Here is a 16718-nt window from a genome sequence, read left to right as displayed (position 1 = left end):
AGACACCTCACACACACCCCACCCCCCATGATGGCACGATCATCCCATGCCCCAGATTCAAATTGTGTGGTGGAGAAGACATTTGGCCCCAGACTTGACCAAGTACTTCTGATCAGAGAGAAACTGTGCCTATCCTACGTGCTACAGGTGGCTACAGCCGCGGTGAGGGTGGGTGGGGTGGGGTGGGGTGGGGGAGCACTTCCAGGGCAGAGCAGGTTGAGGGCAGGCCTTGGAGTCAATCGGCTTCTGAGACAGATCAGCTAGCTGGGTGGCTTTGGACCTGTCATTTCTGAGCCTTGGCTTCTTGGCTTGATAAACGGGGATGAGTTTACTCGGTGTGTTGGGCTCACGAGTGCTTAGAATCTAACGTTCTCTCTCCGTGAATTACTCTTCTTTCTGAAGGGCAGGGGCGCAGACCTGCCAGGGAACGTGCTGGGCCTCATCTTCTTGGGGCCCTCGGGCCGCTGGTAGTGACCTAGTGCTCCCCCCACCCCCAGCCCAGCTGTCATCTGCCCTCCTCCTGAGGAAGGTGGGAAAGGCACCTGCTGCCCCCTAGCGGCTGAGTGCAAATACACGGTGTCATCAGAAACCCAGTCCACTCCAGTCCGGCCCAGCTCCACAAAGGCCCCTGGCTCCCACCCGCTCTGTGGTGGAGGAAGTAGTTCACTGGGCTTCGGTGGACCCTGCCATTGCAGAGGCACGGGGGGAGGGGCGCATCCTTCCCCTAGCCAGCTGACATCACAAGGAAGGGATGCCTCAGGTCGTAAGTTCACTTCCCAGGTTTCAGAGCTGTGGTACACTGGTGGGTACCCAGGAGAGCTGTACTCTCTGCTGTGATGGAGGCGTCCCTGTGCAGCAATGGCTACCTAGGAAAACTCCCTCCCTGAGCTACACGGCAAAGTGATGGATGTTGTACTGGATGGCTTTGTGTGTCAAGGCTGGAGTTATCACAGAGAAAGGAGCTTCAGTTGAGGAAATGCCTCCATGAGATCCAGCTGTGGGGCATTTTCTCAATTAGTGACCAAGGCGGGAAGGGCCCCTTGTAGGTGGTACCACCCCTGGGTTGGTGGTTTTGGGTTCTATAGAAAGCAAGCTGAGTAAGCCAGGGGAAGCAAGCCAGTAAGTAACATCCCTCCATGGCCTCTGCATCAGCTCCTGCTTCCTGCCCTGCTTGAGTTCCAGTCCTGACTTCCTTTGGTGATAAACAGCAATGTGGAAGTGTAAGCCGAATAAAACCCTTTCCTCCCCAACTTATATCTTGGTCGTGACATTTTGTGCAGGAATAGAAACCCTGACTAAGACAGATGTCTTTCTTCAGCCGGAGAACTCCCAGAGAGGGAGGACGCACCGGAAGGGTTGAGGAGCAGCGTGCACTAGCCCTGCCTTCCCACAGGGCCCGAGGCTTTGTTTGTACTATTTCTTTTTATTTCCCCCACAGCAGCTTTTCCACACGGAGACAGGCAGTCGGTATGCCTTGCCTCAGCTGATGATCCCCGAGAGAGGACAAGAGCCAGGAGCCACAAGCTGCTGGCCAGGTGGTTCCTTAGGGGCCATCGTGGGCTGGACAGAAGAGTGCGTGGCGAGGAGCCAGAGAGTTTGTGTGAGGCAGATGTGCCCATAGGAGCTCCAGGGTGAAGGCCTGCCATCTCAGAAGACCCCACAACTGATCCCTGCCTGGCTTCAGAAACGTCAGAACACGGATGGGGCCAGAGTCTAGAAGGTGCTACCAGCAGGAAATGTGTCAGCAGCTAGCACAGAGGCCAACTCCAGCCCCAGATACTTAGAGGCTTCTTGGTAGGATGGCTTGTCGGGTGGTCTCAGAGGCCCAGGGCTTGTCGGACGGGGTCCTCTACAGCTGCAGCTGAGTGTGCGGAGACTCCGGGTGCGCCGATGCTGGTCTCCCAGCAGTCAAACCCGCAGCTGGTCAGGGCCTGCTTGACTGCCTCCACTGTGGCTTGCTCTAGACCTGGGGAGGGAGGGAGGTCAGCCTTGGGGGACGGTGCTCAGCGGACGTTCCCACCCCTGGAGTGAGGCCCTCCTTCGGTGTATCTTGTGGCTTCTGAGGCTCACTGCGGTACCCATGAACCATGTGCCAAGTCCTACACCCTCTTCATGGGCTGCAGTCACCAGCTTTGCTATGCCTCTTGACTTCACACCAGGCTTCCAATGTGGCTTCAAACTTAATCCTCATATGAGTCTGTTTCCCTACCTAGGAATGGGGCTGACAATGCCCCCCCCCCCCACACATGTGTACCTGGCCAGCACCTGGCATACTGGGCATGCTCTTAAAGCACTGACTCACGAGCATCACCCGTGGACCAGGAGCCACCACACAAGGCCTCTGGTAGGCAGGGAGGGCATCACAGTCCTTGAAGCCAGAAGCCTGGGGCTTTGGGAACCCTGGTGGGCTTTACAGAGTGAGGAGATAGCGGGAGGAGGAAGAAGAGGAAGAAGAGGGAGAGGAGAAAGAAGAGAAGGAGGAGGAGGGCAAGCAGAAGCCACAGGGGTGGGTGAGGCAGACGGTACCACTGGATGCCTGCAGCAAGGATTCCTCTCGCTCTGGTATAGCGTGGGGCTCCCTCCCCTCAGGTCTATCAGTGGGTCTTTCCCACAAAGACCAATGAGCATGGCCACTTCACTCTTCTATGCCCATCCGTTCCTCCCAGTGATCAGGAGTCATGTGGCAGCTAGGGGGTGGGAGCCCACCCCGGATGTCTCCAAAACTTGTGCAGGTGGAGGCAGGAGCAGCCTGGGGTGGATGAGCTTTCCAGCCATATGCTCCTCCTGGCAGGGAGCACCGGTTCAGTAGTCTACCTGCTATCATCCATGCTTTCCCAGAGGGACACAGGGAGGTCAACTCACTTGCTCAAGGTCACAGAGCCGAGCTCAAGTTTTCGCCCCTCTAGGGGATTCTCCTGCGAACCCTCCACCACAGTCCACGCTGGCAACCAGACACCTCCCAGGCCGCATATCCCACGTACCTGGCTTCAGGAGGGTGATGCCACAGCCGCCACCGCCGGCGCCTGTCAGCTTGCTGTGCAGTCCGTGTGCTGCCGTTACCTGGCAGAGCTGGTCCAGGGAGGCGTGGCCCACCCCGAGGGCATTCAGATGGTGCTGGTTCATGTCCATCAGCTCCTAGAAGAGGGGTCATCTGTTCCTGCCTGGGCCCACCCAGGGCGAGCCCTCTGTCGCACCCCAGGTTGCCTGTCCACCTGGCAGCTGCTGATGTGGGACAGCTCACGCTCTCTCTGTGGGACTTAGATAAGTGAGCCCCCCCCCCCCATCCAATGAAGCCAGTACCAAGCCTGGCCATCCAAACTGGACAAGCATGGGTAGGAGGGGTAGAGGTCCCCATCACCAGAATGGCCGAAACCAGTTGGCTCCAGACACTAGCCACCACACCTACCCACCTGCCATGTGGTCAGAGATCACGTGAAAGATCTCTAACCCCAGGGCTTCAATCTCTGGATGAAGCTATACTTGAAGCCATTGCCGCCGGTTCCTTTGGTTCCTTACTTAGGAAACGACGGCTCCTTTCCTGCTAAAGGCCAGTGAGGAGGGCTTACCATTTGCGAGAGAGAAAATGTGGTGTACGGTGTGCCAACCCTACTGCTGCCTCCCTCCCGGGCTGGTTTTCGGAATAAGAACCTGGCTGCCACCCCAGCAAGGTCACAAGTGGAGAGGAAATAGCTAAATATTTGTCTAGGTTTCTTCAATTATGTGCAGTGATTGCTGCTTGCCGAGGGCTAACGGGGCGCATGTGGGTAAAGGCTGAAGGCAGCCACTGCTTGCGTTTCGTTGGATGCTGGGTACACAGTATGTGCTGGAGAGGAGCACCCAGCAAGGCTCTGCCTGCCCTCCCTCCCTCCCTCCTGGGTCTGGGATTCTGGCAGGGTAGGGTGAGGCTTGGCTCTGCCCTTCTCAGTCCTTTTCTCCCAAGGAAGCAGACAGTATGAAAGTCTGTCATGCACCCTGCTCCCCACCACCCACGGCTGTGTGAAGGGAAGGACTTTGCCTAACACCTGTGCTCTGCAAACCCTGTTATCAGTATATGTCACTATTATCCCATTTTATAAAAGGAACACTGAGGGCCAGGGTGTTTGGGGCCATCCAACTTGTAAGGTAGCGGGTCGGTGCCAGAGTGCCCCTGCTTGTTAGAGCACCCTTGGCATTCCAGATACTTCCTTCCTCTTGCTTGGAGGGTGGGGTGGGATGGAGGGTATCTGCTCTGAGCCTGGAGCTCAGGATGCCCGCGCACGGAGGGCCACCCATGGCTAAGCTAGCTCTGCCAGGTGCTCTTCCGAGGGCCCGCACACTTGCTGGGATACTGATAGAAGAGTAGACAGGCAACACGGCCTGGTGGCAGCCCTGAGTGCCTTTCATGAGCTCAGCGGGCTGCATGCATGCGGAGACTTCTGGGGCCTCTCTGTGTGCCTGAGCTCCAGGTGTCACGGTGTCAAGGCAGGTTCCAGACACCTGTCACATTCTGATCCAAAATCTGTCAAGAATCAGGTGACAGACTCTGACACCAGAGAATAGCTCGCTGGTTCACACGCAAAGCTGTCCGGGAGCAGCGATGTGCACTTGAGGGGCTGTGGCAGCCAAAAATACCCTCCCTGTGTAATCAGCCTGCTGCTCCCGGCGCTTGCTCTAGGGGCTTGACAGGGCATGTGTGAGATGTTTTCATCTTTATTACTTCCCTGCTTGGGTCTGTGATTCTGAATGTGGGAGGAGCCAAGAGCTGGGAAGCAAGGTTTGAGGACTGAGAAGTGAGCACACAGTAGGTACTCAGGAAAGATCAGAGTGATTCTGGGTGTGACGGAGCACATCCCAAGCAGATCTCTAAGTCTGGGGCTATCCTAGTCTACACAGTGAGTTCCAGGCCAGCCAGGGGTACATAGCGTGACCCTGTCTTGAAAAAGAAAAAATAAGGGGCTGGAGAAATGGCTCAGTAGTTAAAAGCACCGACTGCTCTTCCAGAGGTCCTGAGTTCAATTCCCAGCAACCACATGGTAGCTCACGACCATCTGTAATGGGATCTGATGCCCTCTTCTGGTGTGTCTGAAGACAGCAATGGTGTACCTATATAAATAAAATATTAAAAAACATAAACTGGTAAAATTGGCTGAGTGGAGGCATATGCACGCATTAGTTTGGGTCCTGGCTCTGACACTCCCTAGCTGGGTGACACAAGCAGAAGTAAGTCAGCCTCTTCAGACCTCGGCTTTTGCGGCTGTAAGATGGAGGAGACAGTTATGTAAGGAGCAGGAGTGGCGCTACCCTGAGAGGCCGCTGTGGTATTGGCTGCACACAGGGATGCCAGGAGGGACAGAGGCTGCAGTGGATATCACAGGTCAGTACCAGAGGCCAGGCGGAGGGGAAGCACGCCTGCTGTCTGGAGGGCACCGTGCCTGCACCTCCTCATGACTGCTGAGGTTCGGCTGCTACAGCCAGGGGCTGCTGGGTCCCTCGCACTTCAAGGGAGGACAACAGATGGCTTTTGACTACCAGCCTGACTTACCAGACCAGATGGCCCATGTCTGTCTGAGAGGGAGCCTTTGGCTCTCTGAGCTGGTGACACATGGGCACTGGGAACAGCAGACCCTGGAACTGGAATAAGCTTGTGACACCCTAGTGAGGCCACTAGCAGGCAGTGAGTGTAAGAGAATTCAGACGCGGGGCTGCTCAAACGCAAACTAGAATTCCACTGATGGTGCTGGCCACAGTTAAGGGACCACAGAACATCTTCAGGGACCCGCCTGCCCAGAAGCGCCAGGTGGCTGTTGAGTGGACACCCGTAGTCAGCACGGTGCAGGAGCTAGGAAGGTGGGCATCTCCCCTCAACCGCAGGGCCTCAGTGTGCCAGGTTTCCATGCTTGCCCTCACGGCCACACATGTGCTCAGGGCCCCGGCCTGGGTAAACTGAGGACAGGGGGAGACGCTCCTTGGGCCAGCAGTGGGGTGAGTGGGGGGCTTACTTCTAGTACGAGGTACTGTTCCGGAACTGGAGCTGCCACCATCTCCCCTAGCACACGCTCACACTCCAGGGATATTGCGTCAATGGAGGTCAGCAGCGGGGCCACAATCTCAGGGAACTGTGGGAAAGGAAGGCGGGCAGACCATGAGGCCTAAGGCTAGGGGAGGGCAGACCCTGCTGTAGTGGCAGAGCACCATTTACACAAGCCCCACTGGCCTTTGTCCTGCCAATGTCCTACAGTCTGTGTGTGTGTGTGTGTGTCCTTACCGCAAAGCCAGTGTGACTAAAGGGACAGGCCTGTTCCCAAAGTCCCCATCCTGACTGGGCTGGCAGTGGCCATAGTTAGCACCTTCCTTTCTGCATACACTGCCCCGAGATGTCCCTGTCCCCCCAGTACATGCAGCACCCCTCCACCCAGGAGCACCTTGGTCAGCCTGCTTCTGACGGCAGCCACGAGGGCCTTGGTACTCCGCGGGACCTTGGTGTTGGTGAGCAGGATCTGCAGAGACGGGAGCCTGCGGAGAAAAGGTGGGGGTCTGTGTGTGGAGGGGCCAGGCCCAGGAAGGTGTGGGTGTGCCACACAGCCAGCACACAGGGGCACCTCAGCTGAGCCTAGGGACTAGAGGGCCGGGAGGGGAGAAAGGAGGTCCTCCAAGATCTCACCTCCATGAGATATAAGGACTGAGGAAGGAGAAAGACCACCAGGGACCAAGGTTGGGGGGCACAGTAGCCTATGCTGAGCCTGGAGGTGGTAGGTCATAACCCTTCATTGGGTTATAAGTTCAAAGTCGCTGTGACAGAGTGCAGGAAGGGTCAGTTCAGTGGTGCCTAACCCTGAGGCTTCGGTGGGGAGGAGGGGGTGCTGTGGGCACCCAGCCAGGCTGCTGCAGAGCACCCTGTGTGATGCACAGGACAGCCAGCATCCCCAGGAGGGATCTGGTGCAGAGTTGCAGACCATCAAAGGACGGGCAGGACTGGGGCGGGGGAGGGAGGGGCGCCGAACCACTAATGCATTTTCTCAGCTGGCCAGAGCAGTGTGCCAGGACTCTGTGCCTATCTGTGCTGACCACCGTGGGTGACCCTCCCTAACATGTAATTCCAAATGGGCTCCTGTTTGCCACCATTTTAATCCCTGTCCCCAACCTTTCCCCAGAGGGCCAAGCTTCAGTCTGTACATCTGACCAGGTGGGACACAGCCATACAAAGCAGGCTGGGAGCTGCCAAGCCCTCCGTTCTGAGCTTTGCTGAAGTCTCCCGCTGCAGGCTCCGGCTCCCCTAAGCCTTGCTTTGTCCTCAGTTGGCTTCCATACCTATCTGTCCCAACCGCACTGTCATGCCCAGCAAAAACTCCCGGAAACAGCCCGAGACGTATGTCTACATTCCCGGGCCCCATAATGTCATGCAGAAAGAGAAGATAGTGCCTAATGTTTTCTAAGTAAACAGACAGATGGACAGACAGGCAGCCAGGGTCTGCAGATCAGCCACGCTTCAAGGGGAAGGGATGGCCACACACAACCTTCACCTTTATCTGGATGAAGAGTTGGCACGGAGAGACAAGGTAGCCTCACAGTGCCCCAGGCCTCACAGCAGGGAGGGGACACAAGGACCCTGCCCCTAATAACCTCACAAAGGCACAGTGCTCTTCCTGGATATGTGGGGGTAATTGTTAGCTGTGGCAATGACGCCTGAATTACCTCTTCAAGGAAGACATCTTCCCTTGCTGGTAGCGCAGGGCTCCTCCTAGAGAGAGAGACAGCAGCCGTCACCATGGGGTTGGCTCAGATTTGCATTCTGGGACAGCATGAGATTAGTGTGGTCCCCAGGACATGCCAGGCTGAGTGGCGCACCCCACCCATTCCTCCAGCCCTTAGCCTTCTGAGCCACCTGACATCCTCAGCCATTGCCCGTGTCGATGAGGTTAAGGCCCAGGGCTTGGTGGCTGGGCCTGTCAGCAAGCATGCTGTCAGGATGGAAGGCTGCCTTTGTGGGTCAACTCCACAGCAGCTATTTCCTGGGGAAGTTCCTATTTCCCAGGGCCTCCCCCCTCCGAGCCTGAGGTCTTCCCCTCACCTGGAACAGGAACGTGTTCTTCTCCTTAGGAGCCACTAACTGGACCCACCCCAAGCCCAAAAGAGCCAGCATACCTACAAATGAGACTCTTGGGAAGGACGAGGAGCGAACGGCCTTACCCCAGGTGCTGACGGCATTGTCCACACCAGAAGGGTTCCCGTGGATCACTCTCTCGCCCTCAAAGGCCCACCTGTTGATTGACTTCAGATCTTCCTCGGGCCACCTGAGCACACAGAGAGTGAGGGGCTGGGGTAGCCTTGGACAGCAGAAGGAAGGAGCTGTGGGCTGCACCTGCTACAAGTGCAGGGCTACCCAAAACCCGGGGGCTGATGTGACTGGGCACAGGGACTCAGATGGAGCAGTAGAATCTGTCCCTCTCGGCCTAAGGTGACAATGACCTTTGTTTTCCTGTCCTCTGAAACCCATAAAGTGCAGTGGGAGTGTTGCGTGTTCACTTGCTGAGAGACTCCTGATTTGTTACCTAACCTCTCTGAGCCCCACTCCCCTCAGGGATAGAATGTTTCATTTCATCCTTGTCAGGCTACTTCACGTATGGCTGGAGGCAGACCTTGCATCTACATGGGTCACGTGTTGACAACGCTGCTAAGTGTCAGCTCCTCGACAGGCCCATCTCAGGAAGGGCCAGCAGAGGAGAGGCTGCAGTCCCTGTGTGACCCCTGGAGCTGGAGGTGTTGGGGAGGGAAACAAGTGTCCTGCAGTGGCACGCTCCTGCAACTGTGCGCTCGGGAGGCGGAGGCAGCAACCATATGGTGAGGCCAGCCTGTGCCACACGCTGAGATTGTACCTCAGGAGAAATAAACGCACCACTACTGTGACTCCCTGGTGGGCACCTGTCACCTCTGGGTCTCTGTGAAGCCAACGAGTCTCCCGAGGAATGGGGTGGGCTCGGTGCCAGCGTGTGACCGGGTCAAAAACACTCTTGGGAACTTGGAAGTGCAGCCCACCCTCTCCCTGCCCCTCAGTCTGGCTCCTTTCTGGAAATTCTCTCTCCTTGCATTGGCCGAGCTGTGAGGGATGCTGTGAGCTGGTCAAACCCCGTCTGTGTTGTATGAGGTGCTGTGCTGGGTGCTGGGTGGGATGCTTGTGCTGGGTGCTTGTGCAGGGTGCTGCGAGGGATAACATATTGGGTGCTGTGCAGGGTGCTGTGTGGGGTGCTTGTGCAGAGTGCTGTGAGGGGTAACATGCTGGGTGGTGTGTAGGGTGCTATGTAGGGTGCTGTGAGGAGTGCTGTGAGGGGTAACGTGCTGGGTGGTGTGTGGGGTGCTGTGTAGGGTACCATGCAGGGTGCTGTGCAGGGTACTGTCTAGGGTGCTCTGCTGGGTGCTATATGGGGTGCTGGTTGGACCCCTTCCGCTACACCAGTCCTCAAACTTCACCTTTCTCATCTGTGAAGCCAGAGGCGACTGCACACTGTGAGATGGAAGAATACTGTTGTACAATGCCCAGGGACAGTGGCCTAAAACGGGCTACTGGGAGCACAGTTCCTGAGTGTATGCAAAACCTGACCCAACAGCTGCTGCTCCTGGGTCTTTTCTCCTGTGTCATGTGAGGATTTCACAAATCTGCAACACACACACACACACACACACACTCATAGAGAGACAGACAGACAGAGACAATGAGAAATCCTGTGGGAAAGGCAGGGTTACCTACCCACTTCACACAGAGGGGAAACTGAGGTTCAGAGGAGCACAACAGAGCTCCAGACCCCAGTGCTACCCACTGCTCCATCACAGGAAGGACAGTGAGCAGTGAAGGATGGTTCTCACCTGCTGACAGAGACCCCGTCCTTGAGTGGGTTGGAGACCTCCTCACAGGCAGTCAGGAGGGCGGCTGCCAGACACACAGAGTAGGCGGCGCTGGAGCCCAAGCCTGCCCCGGGGGGCAGTTCTGACCACACCACGATGTCTAGGCTTGGGAGTGTCCTGAAATACACCAGGCACAGAAAGTGACTCCCTTAAAGGGTGTGAAGTGCCAACTGGAACCTGGGGCCAGGCGTGGACAGTGGGGGGAGGGGTGACTGAGCATCTGGAACCTGAAGGGAGCGATGTCCATTGGATGTCAGGGCCTCAAGACGACCCTGACGACCAGGAAATGGGCACCAGACCTCATGTGGATCACTGTGAACTACAGGACTCCCTGCTCTGTGGAGGCACAGGGATTCTCCGGAACGCTTCCCAGGAACTGGCTCCTATAGACCACACACACACCTCTGCTTCCGGCAGATCGCCAGGTACAGGTAGAGAAAGGTGAGCAGAGCCAGGCCTTCATTGCCTGCACGGTCTCTGGGGAGGTCCCCCGTCTTCTTCAGCTTCTCCAGTTGCTCCAAGGTGGGTACTGAGACATCACCTTGCTCTGTCACATGGGCAAACAAACAGGTGGGTGAGAGGCCTGTGGAGCAGATGTTTGTAAAACCACGGGACACATCGGCATCCGCACGGGGAGGAAAGGGTCCCAACCCTCCAGCCCTGTGCACCCTCACTTGTATTTTGGGGTGTAGGCAGCCCCAGGTGTGGGTCTTAGCTGCCATTCACGGCACACGTGGCCCTCAGCTAAGTGGCTTCCGTCTCTGAACCTTGGGAAGAGGATAGCAATAGCACCTCTTCAGGTTCTTTGTAAAGATGAGGACCAGGCCCCAGGACTTAGCACTGCTCCTGGCCTGGACCAAGTGCTTAGCTAATAGTCTGCGCACATGCTGAGCACAAGGCTTCAAAACCAAGCCAAAGGCAGCAGTTTCTCTCTCTCAAGGACAATTAGCAAGAGAACTGGGGGATGTGGCTTGGTTGTAAGGCCCAAGCAAGTTCCAGCACTCCCAACACAGACACACACCACACCCACACACCCACCACATACCACACACACATACAACACACACACACACACACACACACACACACACACACACACACACATACACACACACCATATACCACACATACATACCACATACACATACAACACAACACACAAAAAGACACAAACACATCATATACCACACACATCACATACCACACACACCACAAATACCACATACACACAACACACACCACAACACACATACCACATGTATATACACCATACCACAAAAAGACACCCACACCCACACATACACATACCACACAAAGACACACACACCACACATACCACACAGACACACAACACACACAAACACACATACATATAACACACCACACATATATACACATCACACATATAACATACCACATACACACATACGCACACCACACATACCACACACACACACACACCACACAAAGACACAACACACACAAACATACACCCCCCCCCACACACCACATACAACACAGACCACATATAACCCCCACCCACAGACACCCACACACAGGTTTTGTCTAGAGCCGCACAGGAGCCTGGGCTACCTTTCTCTGTGACACAGAGGAGGCTGATCCAGTCTGACCAGCTCACCTGTAGAAATCACTCCCAGCCTCCAGTCAGCAGGCAGAGCAGAGCAGGGTGTGGCTGTTTGGAAAGTTCAAGGCCCCACCCACTAAGCGTTCAGTGCATATGTGCCTAACAGACTGATGACAGATTCCAGAGGACCTAACCAGGGGGTCAAGGAGACCCCAATACTGCAGAGTGGGATGGAGACAGACCCATCTTGGAGTTTAGAGACCTGCATCTTCAAAGCCCTTTCTGTATCCATGACAACATGGTAGTACCCTTCGCCCTAACCATCATAGCCGTAAAATGGAGACGAATGGTCTCCCCTACTTTGGGGGACCACTGGTGGGGGTAACCGGCACGGGTGCCTGATACCTGATCACTTTGCCTGTAACTATGTGGAGGGAGGGCCACCATCCCAAAAGGAGGAAACCAGTCTCCGAGAGGCCCCTTCACTCTCCTACTGAAGCAGACTTAGAATCCTGGCTCCCACCACGCATCCTGCTGGTTCTCCACAGCATCCTTTGACCAGGTCACATGCCGCCACCCCTGGGCCTGTCTGGACCCTCTGGTGGGTTTGCGTGATCTTGTCCAGTAGCTACCATGCCTGATTGTTGCCACTTTAGACAGAGACTTAGAAAAGCAGCTGCTGGTCCCCAGGGAACATTTCTGCCCTAACGAGTGCCTGGTACCATGGAAAGCAAGTCCCAGAGGCTCTGAGCTAAGGGGACCCAGGAGTCACCCAGGGCACTTCTTGCAAAATATAGTCATTTCTCACCACAACTACCAATTCTCCACAGGTGAGGGGCAGAGCCAGGAGCCACAGACACCGGGATGGGGGGGGGGAGAAAAAAACCCAACAAAGTGGCCCCCTCCCCCAAGTACAAGCCCCAATAACTAGAAAAGAGTCAGTCTAGACAGACAGCCCCTTCCTTCTTTCTCTACTGGGGGTCAAGCCCAGCTCCCCCCTGCTGAGCCACACCACAAGTGGAAGCTTTCACAGACACTCCATCTCTGGTGGCGGGGCTTGGGAGCAGGTATCCTGGAGGGCTCCTGCTTGCCCTGGGCTTGCTGAGAAAGGCATGAACCAAAGAGGCAGAAGACTGCGGTGACCCATGGGGCAGGTGCTACCCTGCTGATGGAAGGGAAATAGCCTGGACAGCTGTAACCACGGCTCTTCCCATGCCACCGGCAACAGCACAGGGGCCTTGGGCTAATGGCACGGGAAAGTGCTGACACCCCAAAAGGCCCCCTGTCCCCTGGTTCTGTTTCAGAGACGCGGCGTTCACATCTCTCAGGCAACCTGAGTCCCCATCCCCAGAAGTCAGTCATGAAGGGCTGGTGCCTGAATGCCCAGGTAGCTCCTGAGGAAGTTGAAGCAAGGAGGTGTCTGTCACCTTGTGTTGTCAGGCAACCACCATCCTGGGGAGTTCAGCTATACCTCTTTGTCAAAAACGATTATCCAAGCTGGGCTTGTTGACTGTGCCCCTCACAGAGGGGTGGAGAGGGTCACAGGGCCCCCATCTGAGTATCTAGCAGCTCCCTACCACACTGCATGCAACTCTACCTTAATTGCATGTGGCCTTCTGGAGGGTAGGGGGGTTAGGGTATATAGGCTGGGGAAGACCAGAGGTGGGGGGCTCCATCTATGTAACTACGGGACAGGTATCATTCCTGCTGGGTCAAACCTTCTGGTGAGGCCTTTATGTGGGGGTACCCATACTTCAATAACCAACTCCTGACTTACACGACTAACAAACCCCTTGGCCCCCCCAGAGTTCACTCTGGGGGAATTGTGCCTTGATCTGTCGTTGGGATGTTAGGAGCAGGAGGGGGAGATGTTCTGTTTCCCCTGGGCAGGGATTTTAGCAACACTTCCTTAGTATTGATTGGATTAGGCAGGAATAAACACAGGTTGGTAAGGATACACTCCACCACCGAGCCACCCGGGCCCTCTGCTCAGTAACAAACCACACAAGAACAATAGTGCCTTCACCCTCCACTAAAAGCAGAATCGATGGCTTTCTCGGTCTACTTCCCATCACAGCATCGACCCCAGGGACTTACTGTTGTTGGTTGACGGCTCTTCCCATAGACTTTCCTGCACCTTTATACACTGGCTTCCATAAGTACATTACACGGCTGTTCCACACTTGTGACGGTCAATCCTTTTGTCTCATTTGATGTGGGCTCATATAGCCCAGGCTAGCCCTGAACTTACCATACAGCCGGAGCTGTTCTGGAATTCCTGATTCTCTGGCCTCCTCCTGCCCAAGTACTGAGGATGCACTAGTTAATGCAGGTAGGATTTAGAATCACCTGAGAGACACAGCTGCCTTTCTAGAGAGGTTTAACTGAAGTAGAAAGATCTACTCTGGGGCTGGTGAGATGGCTCAGTGGGTAAGAGCACCTGACTGCTCTTCCAAAGGTCCGGAGTTCAAATCCCAGCAACCACATGGTGGCTCACAACCATCTGTAACGAGATCTGACTCCTTCTTCTGGAGTGTCTGAAGATAGCTACAGTGTACTTACATATAATCAATAAATAAATCTTAAAAAAAAAAAAAAAAGATCTACTCTGTGTGTGTGCGTGGCCCCATCCCTGAGGTTCTAGGCTGAATAACTAGGAGGACTAGAGCCATCCTGCTCTCTGCTTCCTGACTACAGAGGCAATGTGACCAGGCACCTCACACTCCTGCCAGGAGACAGATGGACTATGCGCAAACTGAGAACCAAAATACACTCTGAACTTGCCTCTATCATAGCAACGAGAAGGGTAACTGATATAACAGCTTAATATTTTTACGCCTGAATAATCTGCCCAAAACAGTCCACAGAGACTCAGGGCACAGGTCTGGTCTACACGTTTAAAATGAACTAGCTAGGTTGGTGTGGTGGCGTATGCCTTTAATCCCAGCACTTAAGAGAAAAGAGGCAGGCAGATCTCTGTGAGGTCTGGTGTCACAAACAAAATTAAATCATGTAGTAAATGAATGAAGCCAATTTTCGGGGGTCCCAAAGGCAGTCTGAAGTAACCACCCTGTCACACACCCCCCCCAACTTTCTTCAGGGGCCATCCTCTTGCTACACCCGGCTCCTCCACTCTTTGTACTCACCAAGAAAGCTCGTGTCCAGTCGCTGAAGCATGCCCACATCCCAGACCTGCTTAATGCCGATGTTGGGTAAATTGACGCTCACTTTCCCATTGCTCTGTGGTCGCAGCAAGAGGAAAGTTCTCAAGTTCAAGGCCACCGCCAGAGCGACCTGTAGAATAAAGGGCAAAAGCAGTAAGCCTGAGGGTGAGCGGCTCAGGGACCAGCGACCATATGTTCTGGAGGTGGAGACAGGAGGACCCTGGGGATTTACTGGCCTTCACTCCTTCTCTATCCCAACAAACTCTTAGAGTGTAAGACAATGAGAAACACTGTCTCGGAAAAAGAAAAAAAGCCTCAGCTTTACCTGTAAAATAGAAGACTACACATCGTAGCCATGGGTTAGATCCGAGGGTTAAATGAGATAATGTGTGCGCGCAACACTTCTACCCGACCATCTTTCCAGTTCCTCAACACTGGAATGTCCAAAGTCCGGTCCTTCAATCCCTTTCCCCTCCAACACTCACTTCCTGGGTGACTCCAACCCAATCTATAGGTTTTAGAAGCCATCCTCAGCTATTGTACTTAGTGGGGCCAGCTTAAGGTTCGTCCGGCTGGAGACACTCATCCAGTGAACACCCTAGGCCTTTCTTTTACCTTCTTCCAATCCAGTGTCTGAGAGACATGGTACCCCATTGTTCAAATCCCTGGGGACTTTTGTTTGTTTGTTTGTTTTTTCGAGACAGGGTTTCTCTGTGTAGCCCTGGCTGTCCTGGAACTCACTCTGTAGACCAGGCTGGCCTTGAACTCAGAAATCCGACTGCCTCTGCCTCCCAAGTGCTGGAATTAAAGGCATTTGCCACCACTGCCCAGCTCCCTGGGGACTTTTTACCTTGCCATGGACCACAGCGTGTTCTCCATGGAGGATGACCTTCCCCGGGGCGGACACCAGCAGGACTTCTGACAACATGGCTCCTGAGACTTCTGCAAGAAAAGAGAGAGAGAGAGAGAGAGAGAGAGAGAGAAACAAAGTTCCTTAGATGTTAGTTACAAACACCAGGAAGGCTGGGCTTGGAGGTGAACATCTTTCATCCCAGCACTGTGGAGGCAGGTGGATCTCTGGGGGTACGAGGCCAGCCTGGTCTACAGAGTGAGTTCCAGGACAGCCAGGAGCATGTAGAGAAACTCCATCCAGAACTACCATCCAGAGCTATGTTCCAGGATGACAGTGCAGTGAGCCAGTCAGTTGGACAATGGGGAAAAAAAAAATCTGGGTTCAGACCACAGCTCTTCCGTCCCCAGAATGTCTTCTGCCATGAGTCTGTTTCCCATGCATCAGATAATTAATACAGGCAATACTGGAGGCTGATTCAAAGGACCAGCAGCAGCCAGGCCTGTCTGTCTGGCAAAGTGGCCTCTTGACTATACTGAGCTAGTCGGCACTGACAGGTTCTCAGCTCCAGTGTTTATTACCACCGCTGTGGCTGGTAGAAACTGACATGAGCTCAGTCACGGACTGCGTGCCTACTCTGAGGACGGCCATGTGTTTGATGCGTGTGGGAACGCGAGGTTTACATAAAATCTTGCAGAAGAAAGAATCTTTCCTGGACCTCAAGACCACAACCAACCTGTCACAATCACAAACGAGGCTGCCAGGACTCACCTGTTAACACCCCGTGTTGCACGTTCAAACAAGAACTTCTGCAAGGCAAGAGTCGTGTCACAGAGTGGTTTTGCTGGATTTATGGGTGCATGCATTTTTACATTGTTATAAATAACGCAAAAATCACCCGGGCTCAAGGCTTCACTGGCTACCCCACTGCACACTAAGTAGCCCAGTCTACTGGACCCTAGTCTAGGGGAAACTGTCCGATCTGAGGTCGCCGTGCGCTCAGATCAAGGACACCAAGGCAGAGGACCGCGGCGCCCGGCCCGGGGTGTCCGGAACCCGGTCCTCACGCCGCCCATCCCGCAGCCCAGGCCTCTCACCTGCCCCGGCCAGCACCCAGGTGAGCCGAAACCCGGGCCGCAGCTCCCGGTCTTCTCCATATCAGATGGGAGAGCCCCAAGGAGGCGGGTGTGTCTTCCTGCGGCCAATCAGAAAGCTGGAGCTAAGGACTACCTTTACGGATTGG

At 54.9% G+C, this 16718-nt stretch overlaps 1 protein-coding gene across 2 annotated transcripts; it reads right to left on the bottom strand.

Annotated features, from left to right (window-relative positions):
- Positions 1–1403: 1403 nt before the first annotated feature.
- Positions 1404–16694, bottom strand: Mvk (mevalonate kinase). Of its 2 annotated transcripts, XM_021162597.3 has the most exons (12): positions 16573–16664; positions 16247–16284; positions 15476–15567; positions 14608–14755; positions 10279–10423; positions 9838–9993; positions 8167–8270; positions 7672–7717; positions 6402–6492; positions 5979–6095; positions 2982–3135; positions 1404–1966 (listed from the first exon to the last, which is right to left on the bottom strand). In XM_021162597.3, the coding sequence occupies exons 3-12, from the start codon at positions 15551–15553 to the stop codon at positions 1818–1820; spliced, it is 1188 nt and encodes a 395-aa protein (XP_021018256.1). In that variant the 5' UTR covers positions 15554–15567; positions 16247–16284; positions 16573–16664; the 3' UTR covers positions 1404–1817. The 2 variants fall into 2 exon arrangements, with proteins under 2 accessions (XP_021018256.1, XP_021018257.1); XM_021162598.3 differs by lacking the exon at positions 16247–16284 and having other exon boundaries at positions 16573–16694.
- Positions 16695–16718: the final 24 nt, after the last annotated feature.

The sequence above is a fragment of the Mus caroli genome, unplaced genomic scaffold (genome assembly GCF_978045245.1).
Source record: "Mus caroli unplaced genomic scaffold, Mus_caroli_1 scaffold_4, whole genome shotgun sequence".
Taxonomy (NCBI): domain Eukaryota; kingdom Metazoa; phylum Chordata; class Mammalia; order Rodentia; family Muridae; genus Mus; species Mus caroli.
Note: the sequence above shows the minus strand (reverse complement) of the source record. Positions and strands in the feature narration are given on the sequence as shown.